The sequence below is a fragment of the Merops nubicus genome, unplaced genomic scaffold, assembly GCF_000691845.1.
Source record: "Merops nubicus isolate BGI_N331 unplaced genomic scaffold, ASM69184v1 scaffold229, whole genome shotgun sequence".
Classification (NCBI taxonomy): domain Eukaryota; kingdom Metazoa; phylum Chordata; class Aves; order Coraciiformes; family Meropidae; genus Merops; species Merops nubicus.
In genome coordinates, this window is record NW_008632819.1 from 46,029 (window position 1) to 69,824 (window position 23,796).

The 23,796-nt window shown below is 44.6% G+C and overlaps 1 protein-coding gene across 1 annotated transcript in view; it reads left to right on the forward strand.

Moving 5' to 3' along the window:
• The window catches only part of SFMBT2 (Scm-like with four mbt domains 2), a 95,945-nt gene that overhangs the window by 33,799 nt on the left and 38,350 nt on the right, over positions 1-23,796 (forward strand). The window contains exons 4-6 of the mRNA XM_008948002.1: positions 3,986-4,074; positions 7,146-7,392; positions 13,524-13,621. Coding sequence (XP_008946250.1) covers positions 3,986-4,074; positions 7,146-7,392; positions 13,524-13,621 — 434 coding nt within the window. The remainder of the gene's footprint in view (positions 1-3,985; positions 4,075-7,145; positions 7,393-13,523; positions 13,622-23,796) is intronic.

Consider the following 23,796-nt stretch of genomic DNA (forward strand, 5'->3'; position numbering starts at 1 on the left):
TTGCCACCCAGGCAGAAGTACCAGGGACTTGCTTACTACCAAGATTTCTTATCACCTTTTGAGTCTGTGCAGCTCAGTTAGAGCTGAGGTGGCTTTAATTAGGGTGACATTAATCATGTGCTGGTAGATTGGAGCTTGTGCCTTATCCCACTTTGTGGTTGGAGAGTGCTTGTCAGACTATTTCCATTTGGAGTTTTGAAGGACACATTCTGTCCTGTGTGGCTGTTGTCCTTTGTAGAAGGACCTACCTCCCTGCATGAGATGGGTCTCTGTGAAAGGATTGATGAGATTTCTTTTGAGTTATTTCTTGTGTGTTTCTCCTGTAGTAGCAGAGGTGTTGTCTGAGATCCCAGAGGTGCATTCAGCTCGACAGGTTCTAGGTAGGGGAAGTTCACAGAGGTCTTCTGGGAAGGTGCATCCATTGAAAGATAGAGAAACCATGGATATCTGAGCCACATGGACCACTCCTGACTCACTGAAGTTATTTAAGGAAGGAAGAATTTTGGAAGCAGCCATACTAGTGAAGATTAGGTCCCCATGAAACACCTTTCTATCCCACCAGTTGGCCAGCCATCTGCAGATGGCTAAGAGCAGAGTTCTTCCAGCCTGACTGCAGTAGGAGAGGTTCAGTTGGGTCTTTTCCTGTAGCTAGCAAGTGAAAATGTGAATGAAGGATTGAAAATCAGTGCTTCAGCTCACAGGTGCTGAGCCTGATGTACCAGAGAAGCACCAGCATTTCTTGAGAAGGATGCTCAGGTGGACACCCATGGATCACACTGAAGCTATTCTCATTTACCCAGCAGATTTTCCTTGGTTTGGATACTCAGCCTGATTGCACTCTATAGGCACAGAAGAAAGTGCAAGTCCTTGTCCTAAAACTTCCAGTGCAATCTGTTCTCTCTCAGAGGTGTTCAGGGTTTATCTCCACTGCAAAAGAAAATCAGGGTAAAGCAGAACACCAGGTATTAGATTTGTTTGGGGAGGATGGCTCTGAAATCACTCAGAAATTGAGAGTAACTCGTTTTTTCAGCTGAGTCTGTTTAGTCTGAAAACAAAGGTCACCTTAGCACTTTGGGATTTTGGAAACCTGTAATCCAGATTGGAATGTGGAGAAGGGCATCATTTTATTTAGGTGTCACAAAGCTGTGTAGTACAAAGGACAAGGAGACATTAGAAGGGGGATGGACTGACTGACAGCAAGATCTGTGAATCGGGAGCCGTGAAGACATCTCAAATTGGGCATCTGGAAATGGAGGCCCCTGAAATCTGTTGTCAACTTTGAAAATCCTATTTCCTCCCCCCTGTCTCCTGCCAGCTTTGAAAGTTCGAACCGTGTTCTTTTTATCACATTTGTCATTCTTTAGTAATGAAGCTCTGGCATTCAAAATTTGGCTGACAACTTTGTGGGTGTGAGCCAAAGTAAAGTTCAGCTTGCACCTTTCTGTGATGCACTCGGTGCTGTTCACAGCAAGAGGCAGGAGTCTGAACTAGAGGGACTCCAGGCTCATTCATTATGGCAATTACTATCTCCTCACTGATGGCAAAATTAAGCTTGTTTTCTTTATCCTAATGTAGGTGGACAGGAACTGATGAGGTGAACGCAACAGGAATGTTGAGAGAGAAAGTGACACGTATAAACCATTTCTTCTTGGGTTATTCCTTCATCTTTAATAATGTAAAGGTCATAAATCTGGAAATCGTGCAAAATCAGTGCTGCAAAAGACAGTGAGAACAGTTCCAGGCAAGCTCATGTATTTTAGAGAGGCTCAAGTCCAGCACTTGAAGGTTTGCTAATTTTAAATACATTTAGGTGCACTTTTGAAGTCATTTAGATCTGTAAACTGTGTGTGTAGCTCAAGTGATTTTGGGAGAACTGGATTCTGGGGAAGGAGCACAGCTCAGAAATGAAGTCTGATGTAAGGTCTCCTGGGCATGGCTTCAGTCTTTGTCCATGGGCAACTGTATGGATTGCACCAGGTATTTAGGGTATAAATTGAGCGTGGACTGGAGTCCAGGTGTGCCAAGCACACGTGCTGGATGAAAGCCCAACCATGAGCACATTGTGCTAGATTCTGTGGCAATGTCATAGAACTGTCCTTGGGCAAACCCAGTGCTCCCTCTTTGCATTTCCTTAGTTCAGTGGTTGGCAGCAGATGGCTTGAGGATGTATTTTGAGAAGACTCAGGCTTGGTTTCCTTGTCTGGAGGTAACAGCGGCAAATATTGGTGCCCACAATGCTGTTTGCATTTAAAACATTCAGAAATCTCACCGTGATGTGTGTGAAAGCACCAAATGCTTCAGACTGGATTGACTAATGTGGGATTTCTCTAAAGGGTGGAGCAAAAGACTCTTCCTCCTTTCAGCAGACCTTGAGGGCTGCCATAATTTAATTATTCTGGACCTGTGCTGGTTAATTACAGCCCTTCCTGGGCTCCCTGTGGGGTGATGGCCTTTCAACCATGTATCCAGTTGTTTGTTCAAAGGAAATGTTTTAATTTTGAAATGCTGCTGATTTTTTCCTTCTGTAGGTGTTGCTATATTAGCAACATAACTATCACTGTTGGATATCTCACACATAAGTAAGATTTTTCAGGAGAGAAGAATGGTTCTGATGTAATTTAATTCCCACTTACAGGCAGGTGGATTTAAAGTCTGGTTTCTGGGTTTCTAACTGCAAAAACACTGCCTTTGAAGAGACATTGGTATCTCTGAATTTGAGAACTGCTGAGTTACCTGTTGGTGCCCAGCTTTTACTGATTCCAACAAGAACTGACTCAGAATTTGAATCCTAGAGGCAACATTTATATATTTCAGTTCAAATTGTGTGAAACCATGCAGCTGTGGATCCATAAAGTAACACAGGCTCAAAATACACATTTATTAAAAAATGAAATAGATATTCCTGATAAATTCTTCAGGTCTTTCTTCTCACAAGTGTGTGGGTTCAGCACCTGGCATACAATGGCTGATTCTTGTGCTTTGTGGGGGAAAGCACCTGGATTTTCTGTTGTCCTGTCAAGGAAAAGTTTGCCCAGCTTTTTTTTTTTCCTTGGAGGTCATTAGTGAACGTACAAAGGGACTTGATAAATCCTATCTGAGCCTGTGTGGTAAGCAGGAAACGAGCAGTTACACAAGCAGTGGCCAGCTCTGGATGGGGGAGATGGAGAAGATAAACCATGCTGCTGTGAATCACAGTCAGTGGCTGCAGGGCAGCAACCTCATCCCTTATTTTGGGATGTAACCACACGCACAGTTTGCTCAAGGAGCTGGGCAGCAAACCAGCTTTTCTCCTGGTCTGGATTGCAGCTGTATCCCAGACAGAGCAGCCCTGTGGAGAAGGACTTAGGGGTGCTGGTGGGTGAAAAGCTGGCGCCCCCCTGCAGTGCTGGGGCAGCTCTGGAGTCCTCAGCACAGCAGAGCCAGGGACCTGCTGGAGCGGGGCCAGAGGAGCCCCAGCAATGCCCCGAGGGGGGAACCCCTCTGCTGGGAGCCCAGCAGGAGAGAGTTGGGCTGGGGCAGCCACAGAGGAGAAGGCTCCAGCTGGGGAGACCTGCTGGGGGCTGCCAGTGTCTGAAGGGACACTATAAGAAAGCTGGGGACAGACTTCTTAGCAGGACCCGTTGTGACAGGACAAGGGGTGATGGTTTTAAAGTAGAAGATGGTAGATACAGGCTAAGTCTAAGGAAGAAATTTTTCACTGTGAGGGTGGTGAGACACTGGCCCAGGTTGCCCAGAGAGGTTATCAATGCCCCATAGCTGAAAGTCTTCAAGGTCAGGTTGGCTGGGGCTCTGAGCAACCCGCTCTGGTTGCAGATGTCCCTGCTCCCTGCAGGGAGGTTGGACTAGACGACTGCTGATTGTCCTTTCCAACCCAAACCGTCCTATGATTCTTTAATTCTACGATTCCCTGTCTCTAAAATCCACGTGGGGAGTCCACTGCAGTCTGCTCTGCTGAGCATTTCTTCTCTTCCATCTCTCTGCCCAGCAATCAAAGAGAAACACATGGACTGGACGGAGTTCCTCATCCAGGATTTGACGGGCGCCCGCACTGCACCTGCAAATTTGCTGGAAGGGGTATGTATTAGATTGCAGTTTTATCCCCTGTGGTGTGCATGCTGCAGCAGTGTCTGCTCTCCTGGCGTGGTGGGCTCTGTGCTTCCAGCACCTCTCTGCCCACTGCAAGGGCTGGTCCAGTGCTGGCCAAAAGTCCGTGGCAACGTTGACTCTGCTGGCTCTGCTTCTGAGCCAGGGATGGGTTGTTTGTTCTGTTTTGGAGTTGGAGGGTGATGCTCAGTGCTTAAAAAAGGCTGGGTGGTGAAGGAGAGGATGGAGGGAGTCCATAGGGAGGAGGACACAGCCCTTCAGTGCCCTGTTAGATCCACCAAGGTGGTGAGCTGAGCTTTCAAGTCAGGGCAACTATTGAAGAGGGAGTTTAGCAGATTCAGGGGGAGCACTGTTAGGTTTATGTGCCTGTGGAAATAGCTCCCCCAAGGACATTCTCTCCACCTGAACAGAGCAAGCTGAGGTGGCCTCAGTTGTTGGTAGTCAGAGGAGAAGGATCTGTTTTTTTACATGCACCCATATGGCCAAGAGCCTGGTCTGCACAGCATAGTCATGGAGTGACTTAGACCTGGAACAGCCTCATCTTGCCTTGGGGTCTTGGACAAAAATCCCACAGATTCACCTTGAAATCAGGGGAGCAGGGCACCTTCTGTGCAGGTGTTTGGAGCAGAGACAGCCTGTCCTGCAGGAGATAATTCTCTCTACCCCTCTGTATTTATGCTGGGAGTGAAGCCATACAGGTTTGTCTTAGTGTAGGCACTCACATTGGGTTTTTGGAAGCAAGTGTGCATCCAGGCACCGTGTTTTACCAGTGTCCCTGGTCACTCCCACCAGTCCCATCCTTTTTCCACGTGCCTGTATGAGCTGCCTGGCAGGGAGAACTAGTAACATGCCATCAGGGATTCTTTTTTTCCCTCCAATCTGTTAGTCCAACAGCCTTTGCACTCCCCAAATAATGCACATCCCTAAGGCTGCTGCATCCCAGTTCCTGGACCACTCCCAGGTGGCATATGCAAAAAGCCGGGGGTGTCCAACACCCATCTCTGGTGTATGCCCAAGCCACCATGAACCTCTCCATTCCCTTTCTGCAGGCAGAGAAAAGAGGCAGAAGTGCAGAGAGAGGAAGTAGAGTATTGGCTTGAAACAGTTGTTTTTTTTTTTTTTAAATTCCTTTTTTGGGTGTTGTATGCAAAATATGTGCTTAGTGCTGTCTGTGTCGTGCAATGTCTGTAACCCCCTGTTGACAGATTTGCTGTTTGTGAGTGCTGCAGATTGTTATTCTACTGTTAAATCAATATGTAGTGATACTTTTGTTTTTTTTTTTTTTCTACATGCTAGCTATGCATATAAAGAGTTCTTGCATTATGGTAAATGTTAATATTTCATGCAAGCCAATTATTAATCTCAGCCATTCAGTTCTCGGGGGTATGTTACAACTCATTGGCTTGAAATTCATCACACCAATCAAGACAAACAATATTCACTTTTATACAGCCAAGGATTTATGATAAGTTAAATCATTACACCATTGTGTCATGTTAAAGGATGTTTTGTTGCAGTGAAGCGGTTGGATGAGAGGAAAAAAACCCATTAAAATAGATTTCTGTTATATTATTAAATTCTGATGCTGTGTTTTACCATGAAATAATATTTGAAGAGATTATACAGGTGCTTGCAGCTTACAATATAGAGGAGTGGCTTATAATGGCAAATATATTGCTGTGAGAAATATCTATTCATCATAGAGCTGGTTAAAAGCTGTTCAGCTGATAAGGTTTTAGTTAGAGTTAATTACATTTTTTTACCAAATTCTCATTCTGTTGCCTGCATTTTTGGATTAAGAGAGACGTAGTGAAAATTGGTTGCATTTCAAAATTTTAACTATTTTCCAAATTCAGTAGGAAAGGGAACTTTTTTTGGAAAAATAAAGCTTTCTCCTCTTTTATCTAACCACCTCTAGAAAGAACTACCGTGGGCTGGCTCTGATTTACAGAATTAATATTTTTAAAAATACTATGAAAGGTTTATATTGTCTAATTAAATAGAAGTGGGGCAAACACACAGGAGAAAAACAAACACGTCGTTGCTTTTAATTATTTTGTCTGTGCTTTAGCATCTCCTTTGGGAACCAAAGCTCCCAGCTCTTGGGGTGTTTTTTAGTGCTGCTCTTAATGCCCTGGAATCGAGAAATTGCCAATAAGAATTGGAACTTGCATTTAATAAAAAAGAAAACAAACAAAGCACTGTGTTAGTGTAGAAAAACTTGACAACACAGAGATGCTGACAATAGAAACCAAAACCACTGAGCCCCAAAGGTGTCGTTTGGCAAAGCATCTCATGGTTTTTTTAATGCCTGCTGTTGGCAGCTTTGCAGGTGTCAAGTTAAGCACACGTGCAAATGGTTGCAAAACCAGGATCCCAGAAAATCCTCTGTGCAAGCAAATAAACTCAGTCACTGGGATTTCTTTGGTATAGTGGCTTGACCTACTAAATCCCATGTGCTTTGATCCCAAGACCACTTAAGCTGGTGGGAACCTGCTTTGGGCTTTGGAATGACCACCATAGACTCTTCCATCCATGGCTGTGGGGAGTAATTGGCTCTACACGCTGGTAGGAATGAAATCAAACCTTTGGTGGGAAAGATGAGAGCACAGAGGGAAATTTCAGGGCCATGCCCAAAGTAGTCACCTTTTAGGTCAATGCCAGTGTTCAGTCCTGTGATTGGTTCTTACCACCTTAAATCAATGAGAATTTGGTTTGAAATCCTCAGATATAACTGGGCTTTGAGTTGTCGAGGAGCATCCTAAGTGGATGTGCTTTATGAACTGTTCTACCTTTTATTCTTCTTTTTTTTGTTGTTGTTGTTGATCATGTCGGTTGAGAAATTAGCACAACTGTTGTTTTCTGTTTTACTTCTGAATTTGCACTTGGAAGACATTGGGTAAAATAGAAGAAGAACAGACTGTTTGCTGATCGCTTGGATGATGGTGTGAAAAACAAAAATAATCATCTGCTGTCATCTGTTTCCTTGAGAAGTCTTCAAATAAAGTTTAAAATAAGGAGTTTTGCTTCTATTCAAACAGCCTCTGCGAGGAAAAAACCCTGTAGACCTCATTACAGTTGATTCCTTAATAGAGCTGCAGGATTCCCAGAATCCCTTTCAGTACTGGATAGTTAGTGTGGTTGAAAATGTTGGAGGAAGATTACGCCTTCGCTATGTGGGATTGGAGGAGACTGAATCCTATGACCAGTGGTTGTTTTACTTGGATTGCAGACTTCGACCAGTCGGTTGGTGTCAAGAGAATAAATACAGAATGGACCCACCTGCAGGTAAAGAAACTCCTAAAAATTCCATCTGGATTTTGTGGCATTTATTGGTATTTTGAGATATTTGTGCAACACTTTCCTTCCTACCCAGCATTCACATTGCTTTGGCAGTAGTTTCAAGCTGTGACACAGATGGCGTGTCAGAGCCATCTAGTTGGGGTTCAAAGTGGGCTAGGTAAACTGTATTAAATTTATTTAATAAATTTAATAAATTCAGTTTAGCTTAGCTCTTTCCTGGAAGGATGCAGTGTCCAGTAGAAGCAGTTTTGTGCAGTTTTCCACCAAGAAGCAGAGCTGATGGGGATAGTCCAAGGTTGCCTCCTTGCCCATCCCTTTTCTGTGGTGTTTTAGTGGCCAGGTCTTTCTGGCCATACTGTAGGCATCCTGGGGGTGGCCTCACTGGGAGCTAGTCCTCTGTCCAAGTCATCCTAGGTGACACCTCTACAGCAGATACTAGAGCAAATATTCCAATTGCTTTCCCCTCAGCAGAAGACTTCTTGCCCATTTGTTTTTCCATGGCCACACACATTTCTCTTGTGTAGCAGTAGACTTCCATGAAATTTCCCAGGACTGGAGAAAGTGTTTTGGGGCCCTCATGGTGCCTCTAACACAGGTCCTTCATGTTCTACTGTAACGTTGCTGTACATCTGCCCTGTGAGACCTGCCTTGTGTGTAACCAGTCAGAAGGTGCAGTGAGGGTGTTGGGTTTGTCTGCCTGTCCATGTCAGCCTGCTCATCGAAGGGTTATGGGGTATCTGTTGCTAGAAGCTAAGAAAATTCTCCTTTGATTAAGTGTAGATGAGGTCTTTCAGATTTAAAAGACCATAGATTTTGTCCTGCATTTCCTCCAAGGAAGCGAAGTCATTGCAGGTAGGTCAGACCAGATTCAACATCAGCAGATTGCAGCTTGGAGAAGAAACTCTCTAGAGCTGAGTTTAGTGTTCAGACCAGCTTGGATGGAGAGAGATAGGGACTGCAGTTAAGCTAGTCTGGGGTCAGAAGTTGGAAGTCACAAATCCAGGGGTAGGAGAAGTTCAAGGGACATGAGACAGAAGAGTCAAGCACAAGCAGCCTGGGCCAGGAGGCTGAGCAGGGGAAAAGTTTAGGGGTCACCAGGAATCAAGGTCCAAACAGTGGGACTAGATTTGGCAGAATGAGCAGGATCAAAATGGCAGGGAAAGGATGATGGCAAGGCTGAGTGTAGAGGAAGACCAGGATGTGGGATAGGGACCACAGCACACAGCAGGGGCTCAGGGCTGCTCAAAGCCTCCTGGAGAAACGTTTGCAGAGGCATTCACTGGCAGGTTCTGGGGCTAGCTTTGGAGATATGCTTTAGGCTGGCAGCTCCAGGCTGCGTGCCCCAGGACTACCATTTTCCTTGAGAGATGAGGTGCTTTCATGGTTAATGCCCAGGTTTTGGCCTTGCAGACCTGTTCCACCTTTTCCTGTGTAGGTGAACAACTCATCCAGGTCCTTGCCTCATTTTCCTTGTGCTGTGGGTGAAGTTTTTCCATGAGTGCCAAATTCCAGCAGAACTGTAGCCTCCCTCTGGGTATGTGTTTCTGATGTTGCTTCTGGAGCATGTCCAGAGAAGTCCCGAGAAGGGCAACAAAGCTGGTGAAGGGTCCAGAGCAGAAGTCATAAGAGGAGCAGCTGAGGGACCTGGGGTTGTTGAGCCTGGAGAAAAGGAGACTTAGGGGAGACCTTCTCTCTCTCTACAACTACTTGAAAGGAGGTTGTAGAGAGCTGGGTATTGGTCTCTTCTCCCAAGTAAGAAGCAATAGGAAAACAGGAAACAGCCTCAAGTTGCTCCAGGAGGAGTTCAGATTAGATATTAGGAAAAATTTCTTCCCCAAAAGGGTTGTAAAACCCTGGACCAGGCTGCCCAGGGCAGTGGTGGAGTCCCCATCCCTGGGGGGACTTAAAAGACATGTAGATGTGGTGCTGAGGGACATGGGTTAGTGGTGGACTTGGCAGTGTTGGGTTAACAGCTGGACTTGTTGACCTTGAAGGTCTTTTCCAACCAGGACAATTCTATGATTCTGTCCACCTCATGCTGTTCAGAGAGATCACCCCAATATATGCACTTGTTTTGTTCACAGGTCTGTCTGGGTCTTGGGTCTCACTTGGAATCTCAAATGCTTTTTGGAAGCATGTGTTTTTCTTCACTGATGGGTAGGAATCAATGTTCCCCATCACTTCTGAGTTAGATGCTGCAGAGCATGAGTATCACCCACTCTGTTGTTCTACAGAGTGTTTGTGTTACAGAGAAACACTTCTTCATTGATTGTGTTTGAACCCTCTTGGCCTGCATAGGTTTGGGGAATCAATACAGAAAAGACCCAAACGAGATCTGTGCTTCCTTTTTTTGTTTATTTTATTTTATTCTCTTTCTACTCTTCCCTCCTTTTATCCTGTTGTGCTTTCTTCTCTATGGATTGCCCACCCCCTTGCCTTTCTTCTTCTTTCCATTTTTTCAGTTGTCTCTAAACTTGTTACTGGATTCTTTACTCGCTGAAGTTGTTTATGTTTCTTTTCCCCTCTCTTTGATTTAACTGCTTCTAAAATTTACCTGTCTGCATCTGGCATCTGTTTCCTCTCCTTGACATTCCTCTGGTCATTCACTTTTTAGTGAGTGTTGTTATTGATGAGTTCAATGCCCAGCTCTCCTTCCTAACTTCCACAGACTTAAGTTGGTGGTTATTACTTTACATCTGCTGAAGCTGGATCTCCTAGGAGCTTGCTGAGAAAAGACCCTTTGGGTCTGAACCCTTCCATTTGCTCACAAGTCCTCTCCTGAACGATGCCCCCAAGGATCTTTCTTTGATCCCCTCTGCTGGTCTACCCAGTTGCCAGGCTCTGCACTGCAGGCAGCATCTAGTCAGAAGTGGGAATCTCATGAATTCAAGACATGGCATCGAAAAGACAGTTCAGCTGTTGAGCTATGAGCTCACTGTGAGCTTTCTCTTCATAAGTGGAGAAAGGGAGATGCCTAAAGACATGTCTAATATAGGTCAGATGAAACGACAACTTCATAAGCCTGTTTTTTTTCCACTCAGAGGATTTGAAAGCAATGAACATAGACCTGGTTGTTTCCTCTTTTGAACATCTGAAACCAGTTCTGGTGACTCCTTGATTGATAGACAAAGCACCAGCCTTAGACTGTATATCAAAGCTGTCAAGTATCTCCTCCAAAGAGATGCTGAGTACCTCCTAGGTCAGGCTGCATGTTCAATTCTGATGTTCAGTTCTGCAGGTTGTGGCAGTACTTTGCCTGCCCTTGGCTTGGGTGCTGCCTGTGCACCTTCAGCTTTATGTTCAATTGCTTCCAAATTCTGATGCTCAGTTCTGCAGGTTGTGGCAGTACTTTGCCTGCCCTTGGCTTGGGTGCTGCCTGTGCACCTTCAGCTTTATTCCCATGTCTGGGCTGTGATTTTTCTGTGTTAATCTACCTCTGGGACCTGCCAAGTTGGGTTTCACCTTGAAGAGCAGTTTAAGGTCAGTCTTGCAAGATGCAGAGCATCTCATGTAAAGGAGATCCCAAGGATCCAAATGTCTGTAGTATTTTGGATGGAGAGGGCTCTTTTCTGAAGCTGTCCATGTCCTAGCACCTCATTAATACCCAAGAATGTGCAAGAGGGTCCTTAGCAGATAGCATCCTGGCTGTCTTCTCCAAATCACAGCTTTAAGGGACTTTGTATGTCTCATGAGCCCTTTTAACTGAGGCAAAGGAGCGAGAGCTTATTTTTTCCTTCAGGTCTATATGGGAATCCAAAATAAGCCTCCTTGCTACTGCAAACTGGCACAGGCTGCTTGACACAGAGCCACTGATGGTCTTACCTCACAGTTTATAAAGGAAGAGATCACCTCATTTGATGTTACTTTCTATTTAAAGACAAATTGGCAGTCATTTTAATTGCTCACTCCTTGTTAACCTAAATACAAATTGACACAGAACACTTTGTTCAATTACCTGCAGCCCTATCACTTAAACAAAATGCTTTATGCTCTTTTAACCGTGCAATTTACTGTCCATACACTTGCCAATAGAAACGAGCTGCCACTAATTAAATGTGCATATGATATTCCTTGCTGCTTATGGAAACCCTTGGAGTTGTCTGTATCTCTTGACGTTTGTTGACACAGCACAAAGAAACTGCTGCTTGTTTTCACTGATTTTGCTCCAGCAGGTCACCCACAGCAGGGTGCCCAGGGTGGTGTCCAGATGGGATTGGAATCTCTCCAGAGCACGAGACTCCACAACCTCTCTGGGCAGCTTGTTCCAGGGCTGTCACCTTCACAGCAAAGGGATTTATCCAAAGGGATTTATCCTCCTGTTCAGATGGAACCTCCTGGGTTCCTGTTTGTGCCCATTGCTCCTTGTCCTGTCATTGGGCACCACTGTCAAGAGTCTGACCCCATCCTCTTGGCCCCCACCCTAGATCCCATCTTCTTGGCCCCCACCCTTTAGCTCTTGATCAGCATTGGTCAGATCCCCTCTCAGTCTTGTCTTTCCAGACTGAACAGCCCCAGGGCTCTCAGCCTCTCCTCACAGAGATGCTCCAGGTCCCCCAGCATCTTCACAGCCTCTGCTGGACTCTCTCCAGTAGCTCCCCATCTCTCTTGAACTGGGGAGCCCAGAACTGGACCAAAAACTCCAGATATGTCTTCTCTAGGGCAGAGTAGAGGGGGAGGAGAACCTCCTTTGACCTGCTGGTCACATTGCTCTTAATTCACCCCAGGATCCCATTGGCCTTTTGGCCACACGAGCACATTGCTGGCTCGTATGCGTATCCTTGATGTCTGTTCTGAAGTGGTGAGGTTTGATATAGGAGAAGTATAAATACATCCACTTCCAGTGAGTGATTCTGCAAATCCTATTTTGATAAGGTCTTAAATCCACTGAGATCAGAGCATAAAATTCTCGTGTACTATCAGTGCTAGGTGAAAACAGTTCTTGCCAGTTCCTTTTTTTACACATATTTTTTATTTCCTCCTCCAGAATGGTAAGACAGGGCAGTAAATCTTTGCTAGCTAGTAAATATATATGTGGTTATTAGATGTACAGAATTTAAATGCAAATTGGGCCAAATTGAACTGTGATGTGAGCCTGTGAAGCCAAACTGATACAAGAAAAGCTTCACACTGTTCACCTTGTACCAATTCAAGTTTATTATTGAGTAAATGTTCATTTCCATTTTAATAATTGTTGCAATCTATCTGTCTACTTATCTTGTCTGTTTAAGACCCTGATATGAATGTTGTGCAATAATTTGTTATGTGCAGGATGACAATATGTTTTCTAGGGCAGAAGTAAATCCAATAGAATGTTCTTCATCATAGTATTGTTTCCTGTATTGTTCCCTTTGATTATTTATAGGCATTTCACTGCACTGAACCAGAAAGGGCTTCTTAGTATAATGATTTAATAATACTAAACCTGTTTAAAGAAACTCACTGAAAGCAATGTGAATCTGCAGGAAGATGTTGCCTAAAAGGATAATGATGGGAATTTCTAAGTCTTTGGATTGGTGTGATGCTCTGGTTTGAGTGTGGTACCAACAAATGGGCCTGGGTAAGGGTCTAGGTGAAATATTCCTTCCCCCACCTACACCCCTCCATGGCAAAAAAACCCAGAACCCTGCAATAAAACAAAATCCCAAACCAACCCTGTAGTAAAAACAAACCAAAACAACTTTCCAATGATCAGAAGCCTTTGGCAAAGGTATTTCTGATTTTGTTCAAATACAACTAGTATTGGCTGAGGACCTGAGGCTCCTCAAACTGGAAAACACCAGGTAGCTGGAGAATTGGAAATCAAAGGAGAGTTTTTGTTATTTTCAAGTAGTGAGATAGTGCAGTTGTCGTTCCTTCAGCAGAAAATGAAGGACGTGTGTTCTTACAGGTTTTACTCCAGGATATAAAACAGAATCTTCCCCCAATATGCCCCTGCTAGTTGTTTTTGTGTTGAATTTATCCACTCTGTACAGCCTGGAATAAGCACACTGTTCATTTCACTTGTACTATCCTTTTTTTATGACACAGGAACTGAAGTCTTCCAAAAATGTTTGATCCTCAAACAGTCACCTCTTGGGTTTGTCTTTTTCTTTTTTGCTGTTGTTGTGATGCTGTAGATATCTATTCTCTGAAGACTATATCTGAGTGGAAATGCGCTCTGGAAAAATCCCTAAATGATGCAGCAAATTTTCCTCTTCCAATGGAAGTGTTCAAGGTAAAAGAAATAATTTTCCCTCAATTCCAGAACCTGTGATGAATAAATACCCTGCAGCCTTTAGCAGCTTGTGTTAAACTTGGAGGAAAGGCTGTTGCTCTCATGCCTCACCATGAAAGGTCACAAGTGGGATGTTTGTATAAAATACACTTTAATGTGCAGACTTTCTATTTTGAGAACTGATTTCTTGCCATCAGTTGTTTTCTAGGGGCTGGGGGTGATCAGCACTGATTTCTCCAGCATTATTGTCAATATTTCCTATTCTGTTAGACCTGTGCAAAGGCATCATATATAACCATGAGACTGTAAGAAGAGAATTGTGAAATTTGTCACAAATGTGAAAGTTGCCATAAGATGGGCAGAACTCTGGGAGCCTTGCAACAAGATTTTCATCTGATCACAAGCCACATGCAGAGAAACCTCCTTCAGGGACCTCTAGTGGAAGTGGGGCATAATTTTTCTCCCATGTGTTTGTTTTGCCCCCCTCTAACTGTGGTTTTTAATAGTCAGAGATGTGCTTCAGCCCTGAGGCACCAGCTTTAATTTCCCGTTGAAATCTCCGCTGCTATTCATCATGATGGCTCCAGATAATCCTGATCTCTAGCTGTGGCTGGTTTCTAACAGTTCCATCCTTGCTGTGGTGTGATGGGTAGCACGGCCGTGGGTGTGGGAGGATGCCTGGGGAGGTGTGTTTAGGCACAGTTCCCTGCTGTGTCTGGTGTCACCTTCTGCTTGGGGACCTGGGGGACCATGGTGCCCTCCCCACCACATTTCCTAGCTCATTGTTCCTTCCCTGCCCTTAAGCAACGTTGCACTGGGACACCCCAAAACTCCCATGCAGTTGGTGCTGTTCATGTGTAGATGTGGCACTTAGGGACACAATTTAGTGGTGGGCTTTGATCACAGGTTCATAGAATCTCAGGTTGGAAGGGACCTCAGGGGTCATCTGGTCCAAGCTCTCCTGGGAAAAGCATGGTGTAGATAAGCTGGCCCAGCACCCTGTCCAGGTGAATGTTCAAAGCATCCAGTGTTGGGGCATCCACCACTTCCCTGGGGAGATTATTCCAAGGGCTGATTGTTCTTATTGTGAAAAATTTTCCACTTGTGTCCAATCAGAATGTCCCCAGGAGTAACTCGTACCCATCACCCCTCATCTTTTTCCATGTGGCTTCTTGCAAGAAGGGAGTCTCCAGCTTCTTTTTAGCCACCCTTTAAACAGTAGAACATGGTGATAAGGTCTCCCCTAAGCCTTCTTTTCTCCAGGCTGAACAAACCTGATTCTCTCAGCTTTTCCTTATCTCTTGGTTCATCTCTGTGACCCTTCTCTGGATGCTCTCCAGCTTGTCCACATCTTTTTTTGCATAGCAGGGACCAAAAGTGAACACAAAATTCCAGGTGTGGCCTGACCAGTGCTGAGCAGAGTGGGATAGTGACTTGGCCCTTCTTTTTGCCAGGCTAAACAAACCTTTCCTCAGCCTTTCCTTATCTCCTGGTTCATCTTTGTGACCCTTCTCTGGATGCTCTCCAGCTTGTCCACATCTTTTTTTGCATAGCAGGGACCAAAAGTGAACACAAAATTCCAGGTGTGGCCTGACCAGTGCTGAGCAGAGTGGGATAGTGACTTGGCAGTGCTGGGTTTATGGTTGAACTTGATGATCTTAAAGGTCTTTTCCAACCTAAATGATTCTATGGTTCTGTGATTCTATAATTGGAAGAAGCTACTCATGGTGACCCATCCTGGCTGGCGTGCCACCTTCTCAGTGCCACCTTCACCCTTTCTGCAGGGACATGTCAGCAGATTCCCAGGAGGAATCCAGGCTCCTCACCCAGCTGAGATGCTCTTGAATTACCCACATTAATTTGGGAATGCTTTGCTGATGGCCCAGGCAGTGGCCCATTTGCTTGCCATGTGAGCGATCTGGGCGAGGTGGGAAGGTCTCTGCGTTGGGTTGCAGCAGAGACGTGGGTTTGAGAAGCCCCATGTTATGATGGGGGTGGTGTGTGGAGGGTTTTGACTCTCTGCCATTTCTTCCATACCACACTTGGATCTGCCAACTCTGTTGGAAGTTTGCATTTACAGTTTTAAGATCAAAAATGCATGGTGTGGGTCAGGGATTAGATCTCAATAGGGAATGCCTAATGGGTAAGTTTTATTCCTGTCTGTGTGAAGGAGTGAAGAATGTTTCTGATGAGGCTCATAAAACATCCTTCTGTTTTTTAAAGTTTATAACTAACAGCTGTTTTGCTGCCTCTTCTCAGCATGCCAGACTTAGACCCACTTATTTCAATTATTGCATGAGGGTCATAAATTTAAATTCAGCAAATCCCAGTTGCTGTGCTGTGTGGTTGGAGATGTTCCTCTTGGAAGACAGAACGCTTGAATGGCTCAAGAGGAAAGTCAGTTTGGGTACAAGAGTGCCAAATGTGACAAAAAGGCAGGATTAGGTCAATAGGACTTCTTTATTGGGAATGTGAAAGGTGAGCACAAGGTGAGCTGAAGTCAGTGTCTTGTGTGATCTCAACCTCTGGTTCTGCTGCTGGGAAGGCAGGAACCTAACCTGAGTAAATTATTTATGTGTGTGCATTGCTTTATTCTGCTCATTTAGGGTGAATCAACCTCATCTTGTGCTTCAATTAAAGAGAAAAATCTGAAAAAGCTTGTCTTCCTCTAGTAGTGACTTAAACAGGAGCTAAGGAAAGGCTTTAGGAGACTATATGAGGGGACACTTGTCTGATTGTACAATATGAGCCAACATCTATGTGTGGGACTTCCAAGGAGAATCTCAGATCCCAGCAAGAAGAGTCAAAGATGTCTTTTTAATATTTTTTTAAAAAATATTTTTAAAAATAGTTTTTTTTCATACCCAGCACAGAACTGATGGCTCTACATGATGCCTGGGGCTTCCTGCTACTGTAGCTGTCGTGTTAGATGAGATCTAAAACAAGGTTTAAGAGCTGGCAGCTGTTAAAGATCTTCTGGAAAGCTGGAGATGTTTACTTTGGTGGATGTGGAAAACATGAAAAGCAGACCTGTAGTGGAAGACGTGGGTCTTCTTCTGGGTCTGGCAGCCCCTTTGTTGCTGTTGGTGGTGGTGATGCTCTGTGGGTTTGGTGCAGTAGGGCTGGGTTCTCCTGGAGATCTCATCAGCCATGGGTGTGGGTCTGAATTACCAACGCTCAGAAGCGTGGCAGAGCCGTGGTGATCTTTGGCAGCAGATCCAAAAATCCTTTGCAAAAGCACAACCCTGATCCCCTGTTGGCATCTAAGGAGAGGGCACCAACTACCAGACCACAAGAGCTGGTTGCAAAAATCAAGGGGAAGGCTGCAAACAGGATCTTCTTGGGGTTTGGTTGGTTGTTTTTCTTTTTTCTAGTGCTATTTTACACTTGGCCATATGTTGCAAGTGTTTGTAAAATGCTTGAGGATCCTTTGAGAAGGAACGTGATGTTCAGCTGCCAGAAAATGCTGCTATTATATGGCTACTAAAAATAGTGTTCTGCAAACTGCACATCCTGGAGTAAGGAAGTTTTTTTTTCTTCACAGAAGCTTTTTGCAGCACACTCCCTATTCTGTCCTTCTGTTCTTTTCAGAAAACATGTTGATCCTTAAAGAAGACTCAGTACAGACAGGATTTGCAAAGGTTTTTGTATGGTTTAGGAGCACAGGTCCTTCCAAATGGTCTTCTGTGCCATATTCCCATGCAGTCTCTGTGGATCCTCAGGTGTCTTTGAGCTCACCCCACCTCTGTTTGGGCAGCTAAATCCTACCCAGGGTTTGGGGTGCTTCTAATCTTTCCATAGATGTTGCATATGGGCTTCCTATTCCCAGTTCCCTCTGGTTGGTGTAAAGAGGGTCCTGATGGCTGGCTTGGATGGAGCTGCCACCAGGCACATCCCTTGCCCAAGCTCTGTTAAGCTGCTTGAAGAGCACTGCATGAAGACACGTGGCAATTCCTCATTTATTGCCTTTGGTCCCATACCTCTTGCCTCCACCCTCTGCTCCTCCTTTCCTCAAGTTGTTGGTTTTTTTCCAGCTCAAAATTGTTCTCTCAACAGCCCAGTGTGCCTCTATTTCTGACTGGAGCTTTTGGATGTTTCCTGTAATCAGTGATAGTATTAATTAATGGTAAAAGTAATGGAGGGAGTCACTTGGGACAAATCTCTCCTAAAGAGAGTGATGGAGGGACCACCCAGCACCCAGCTAGAAATTCAGGATGGAGTGGTGGTTCTAGTTCTACACTCAAAAGTGTGAAGGCAGAGATTAAACAGGACACCTCCCATCCTTCTGAAATATCATTTTTCCATCAGATAAATTGTGCATTTAAATTATAAGAGTGAGATGGACGATTTCTCCAGGAAACTCCAAGAAACTCTCCAAGACTTTGTTTTTTTAAAAAAAAGAGGATAACTCTCAAAAGTTAATAAACCCTTTGGGTATTTTAAGGTGTTTTCTTCCACTATTTGGTATTCTGGAGGAGTTTAAGTGTGAGACAGAGGAACCCAAGAGTTACTTTCTGCTCAGAGGCAATTCTGACCTGGCTATATGGATAGGCTTGAAGCCCAACAGTCTGTCTTCAGCCCCACTAATAGATGGGCACATGCTGATGCAGTAGCTTAAAATGAACGTGCTCTTGGTTTCACTTGGAAGCCAAATCCCAACATAAGCAGTCCCTGGTCCCTTCATGCACTGTTGGCTTGGCTGGCCCTCGCTGCACACGCTGGGCTTTAATAACCCGTGAGCTGCCGTGTTGTTTGCAGGCTGCCAGATGATTTATGCTCCATCTGTTCTTCCCCATCCATAGCACTCTCCAGCCCTTCTCCCTGACTGCTGTTTGCCTGGCTGGGAGATGTGCATGGTGTCCTGATCTTTCTCTTGTCCAGCTGCCTTTTGACCCCTCCTGTCTCTGCTCGTTAAAGGCATTTATCTTTGTTAGATCTAATAACCATCATTAGGGGTACACCACAAACGTCCTTACAGATGTAGCTGCCTTCACTGCTCTTGGGAGCAAGGATTTCTGTGATGTCAAAGATGCCACTTAGGTGAGATGGAGCCTGGTGGTACCTCTGTGGATAAGAGGAAAGTTCTGACTGAGCTCTTGCCTCCTGCATCCTTGGGCATGGCAGTGTTTTCCAGTGAGAGGGGCTATGGTGCACCTACAACCAGAGTCTGCCACCATGTAGAGAGTGGGTGATACCTAAAAGTCATCCATCTAAAGGTGGTTTTTACATCTAAAGTAAAAGCCAGCTCTGGTCCACAGCTGTTTTGCAGCCACAGTTTGTTTTTGGAGCCCACAGTGTGCACTGAGTTTGTTCTGATCCTCTCTCCTGTCACAAATTGCCATTGATTTCTCAGTACAGTTACTGCCATGACATTACTTGTCATGATGTCCCTACTTGTGTAGGGAGGTTGGACCAGATGACCTCTAGAGGTCCACACTAAAATATTCTATAATTCTATGATTACTGAGGGCAGACTCATTCCAAGCAAGTGCTGATGAGGACTCAGTCCCTCTTCAAGGCTGGAGTACTTATTTAGGAGAGTGGAAAGGATTTGTTAGTGAGTGCTTGCAGAGTGGTGTGGCAGTCCTGGATGCCATGAGGCACTGGAACAGACTGCCCAGGGAGGTGGTGGAGTCACCATCCCTGGAGGGGGCCAAAACATGTGTGGTACCTGGGGACATGGTTTAATGGTGGTGTTGGGTGATGGTTGGACTTGATGATCTTGGAAGTCTTCTCCAACCTTAATGATTCTATAAGATGTTACAAACCCCAAACCAAACACTACAAAAAAAACCCAAGTGGGTGCATATCTGTCTCCTTTACCTCTGCCTTCCCTGCTTGCACCACCCAGGCCAGTCAAAGCCCTGTGTAGGAGGGGATCTTTGCCCTAATGCCATCTGCAAGGGGCCGAGCCAGACAGAGAAGATGTATTTGGATTTAGACTGGCTACTCTGCAACATTGCTGTTTCTATGGTAACTATTTTTTTGTTCCACAAGAGGAGCTTAAAATCTGTAGGGCTAAATTCCATCCTAGGCAGAAGCATCTGCAGTTTTTAAGAGACTCTTCAGTAGGGGCAGTTCGTAGCTGGTTCTGGTGCTTATTGCTTCAGGGTCACAGTATCTCTAAAGCCTCTTTCCCAGCACTCTTGCCTCTTCATCCCTCCCACATCTCTAAATTTTGGTCTTCCTGTGACTGCACTTGTCAAACTGAGGGGTGATTTGCTGGGTTGTGTCTTAGGGGGAGATTTTGGTCTCCCTGCAGAGAGTGTGTCTCCAGGGGAAATTGCTCAGTATTTAGGAAAGGAAGTTGAAGAATGGCAAACAAGACTGATTCATCTGCAAATAATGTGTTGGGGAGAGGGTTTTTTTTTATTATTATTATTTTTATTTTTTCCTCAATTAAAAAACAAATGCCAGATTCCTGTAGAGGCAGTTTAACCACTGCTATTACTGTGTGTGTGACTGGTTACCACACGTGAGCTTTGTGATTAAAATGAGGCTATTAGAAGCAGCCAGTTTCTTGGAGAATTAGAGAAAACACTGGGGGAAGCAATTTCTTTGAAAACAACAACTGAATCAAAGAATATGGTTCCAATCATACTAGATGGGGCCCACTTCTGTGTCTTCTAGTGGGGGAAACCAGGATGGGACTGAAGGGAATAGCATTTCACACTGTTGGAGTTGGTGAGGATTAAAGGAGGCTCAGGGCAATCATTTATTAAGTGCTCAGTGCTTTGAGCCAGCCCCTCAACTTTGCAACTTTTCAGCATTTAGGCTCTGTTGTGAATTTTACACAAAGTTGTAGCCTTATATTTGGTGTGAGTGTGACTATCCTGGACCAAAAGAGCCCTGACTTTTAGGGTATTTAAAAATTAGAGTTCAAATCAGAGGCTTTTCATCTTCTCTATGCACTGTATAAGCTGCTGGGTTTAGGAGGTGATTTTAGCATTCTATCTTGAGTAGAACAGGCTAAAAATGAGCATTTCACCATCTGAAGGTGGTGCTTTCCTTGGGTTTATGGACACAGCTAGAGCAACCAGCCCATAGTACATCTTCCTTGAATGTCATGGAGAAAAGCAGCTGAGCCAAGTCCCCCTGCTCTAGCTGCATTACCCAGTGCACTGTGAAATGACCTGACCTCTGCTCTTGGAACACAGACAAATTTGAATTTATTTACACTTAAATGACCATTGTTGAGTAGCAATACTCAGAAGCCAGGAATTTAGGTACCAGAAAGCACAAATGACTTAGGATGATTTTGAAGTATGTGTTTTTTTGAGTTCAAGACCTAAAGCCAATGCTTGGTGACTTTATCATTAGGAATTAAGCATGTCACCCATGCAGGTACTTCCCTGAAGCCTACCTGCATCCTTAAGAGTCTGAATATTTTGTAAATCTGTTTCTGGATCTCTTTTGGAATGACATTTAGGCTCCCAAGTCACCTGATGTTCAGGCTAGAAGTGAGAAATGTTCAGTGGAGGGTTCTGCAGTTTTCCATTCATTACCCATGATATGATCCATCCTGGTGGAGATTGTGACCCTTGGGGTGAGCCACTCTGCTGCTTGTACTGTGTTAATCCATGGTGCTTTCTGTGGCATGATTTTTCACCTGGCTGTAAGGGACTCTTCTGCATCCTTGTCAATTGTTGGTCCAGCTTACTTGACTCTCTCCAGCAGTTAGAGGGTGACAGAACCATAGAATCCCAGGTTGGAAGGGACTTCAGGGATTATGTGGTTCAACCTCTCTTGGTAAAAGCACAGTCTAGACAGGATGGCCCAGCTCCTATCCATCTGAATCTGAAAATGTCCAGTGTTGGGGCATCCACCACTTCCCTGGGGAGATTATTCCAAAGGCTGATTGTTCTTCCTGTGAAAAATTTTCCACTTCTCTCCAGGCAGAATGTCCCCAGGAGTAACCTGTACCCATCACCCCTCATCTTTTCCATGTGGCTCCTTGGAAGAAGGGAGTCTCCAGCTTCTTTGTAGCCACCCTTTAAACAGCAGAACATGGTGAGAAGGTCTCCCCTAAGCCTTCGTTTCTCCAGGCTGAACAAACCAATTCTTTCAGCCTTTCCTCATCTGCCAGCTTCCCTAGATCATCTTTGTGACCCTTCTCTGGATGCTCTCCAGCCTGGCCACACCTTTTTTGCATAGCAGGGGCCAAAGCTGAACACAGAATTCCAGATGTGGCCTGACCAGCACTGAACAGAGTGGGATAATGACTCTGTCTCTGCTGGTGATGCCCTTGCTGATGCCCCCAGCATCCCATTGGCTTTCTTTGCTGCAGGAGCAGCAGCACACACTGTTGTTTCATACTGAGCTTGTTGCACACCAAGACCCCCAGGTCCCTTTCCAGAGAGCTGCTCCCCAGCTGGGCAGACCCCAACCTGTGCTGGATTGTGTTTTCCCAGGTACAAGACCTCACACTTGTCCTTGTTGAACTTCATCAGGTTCTTGTTAGCCCACTCTGCTGAAAAATAATGGCTGGGGACATCCTCATAAGTGGTCAAGGGTCAGATTCTTCCACCCATAATCATTTCAGGTATCTCTTTTGCTTGGCTGCAGAGCCTGGTGGGGACCAGGGGAAAGTCTCAAACCTCCAATCCTCTTCTTGTAGCTGCTTTTATTTAACAGGCATCTTCCCTGTCAATGTGAATAAAGGAGGAGAGAGCAGTTCATTATCCAGTGTATCACTTTGAGCCTAATACTAATTAAAAGCTTTGCCTTCACTTCTGTGGAACCTATTCTTACAAATTATGTAAATTAATTGGAGTTTTGAAGAGGAGCATATGCCAAATCCTAAGTAATTCCCTGCTGGCTGAGGCAGCTCCAGCACTGGAACCAGAGAACAGCAGCAGGATCTTTTTTTTCCCCTTTTGTGGCTGCAAAAGTCTAAGGCTGCTTCAGTAAATTTTGGTGCCTCTCTTTAGCAAATACAAGACAGAGATCAAAACTCCAGACCCTGACCATTTCCAGAGGTGTGATACAAAGGTTTCTCTGCTGTGAAAGCTTTTCCATCTCAAAAATGACATTTAACACAGACAAGCTTTTTACTTCCACTGCCCTTCTCCAAACAAATTCCTGCTTCAAAGAGCATTTTGACTCTCAAGAGGGAGATGTACCTGAGATCCCAGGAACCCCCCTTCTGAGCTCACTCTTGCTATTAATTTAATGTTGAAGGTATTTACATGCTACACTGACTGAGAGGGGAGATTTGATCCTAAGGTACATAGTGCAGGGAGAAAATGGGATATACTTCTGAAGTAAAATAACTTTAAATGTTATTAGTTTTTAGCTTTTTTTTTTCCCCCATCCTGATTATTTTTTCCCTTTGAAAAAGGCCAAACCAAGTAGATGGAGGAGAACCAAAGAAATGGGTTTGAATGAAAATAAGAAGCAATATGGTTTGGTCTCGATATATTTTTATCTCAATCAAGAAATCATTTAAAGCTGATGAAACTGCTTGAATGTTTAAATATAAACATGATTAAGTTCTTTGGTGGATCTTGGCTTGTTATGTATTGAAGGTGGATAGGAGTGTGAATTAAAGGGTGGAACTCTGGGTGGGAAGATGCTGCAGTGTAAGCTTGCTTCCAGATGTATTTTTCTGGGCCTCCAGTCCAGATGCTTTTTGCCTTCAGAGATTTCATGTTTAGTGCTGGTGAGGTCTAATTTTTGCAGCCATCATCTTTTCCCAGCTGAAGGCTTTCCAATGGTACTATGCAACCTCTACGTACAAGGAGCCAGATCCTCTTCCCTGGCTCAGACTTCTATTCCATGAAACTTTGTGAAAAGCTGCTAGAAATGGGTCTCCTGTCTCTTTGGAGCTTTAGTGATATGGAAACAAGTGCCAGGAAGTGCAAGTGTGGCTGTTGATGATGCTGCACTGCAGGACACTTAGACTGCTGGGTGTCTGCCCCTTCCTCAACCATAGTTCATTGGGCTCTTGGCCATTATTGTTACATCTTCCTCAGTTTCCTCATCAGTACATACCTCTGACTAAATGTGAGACTAAATTTAGTGAGACTAAATCCATTAGGAGTTTTTTTGACTGCATTTTGTTTCTCCCAGAAAACGTTCTGTAACCTTTCAGGTTGATAAGAAGAAAACAACAATTCATTTAGCTAGGGCTGGAGCTTGTCAAAATCCTTACCTCTGATGGCAGCAGCAGGACT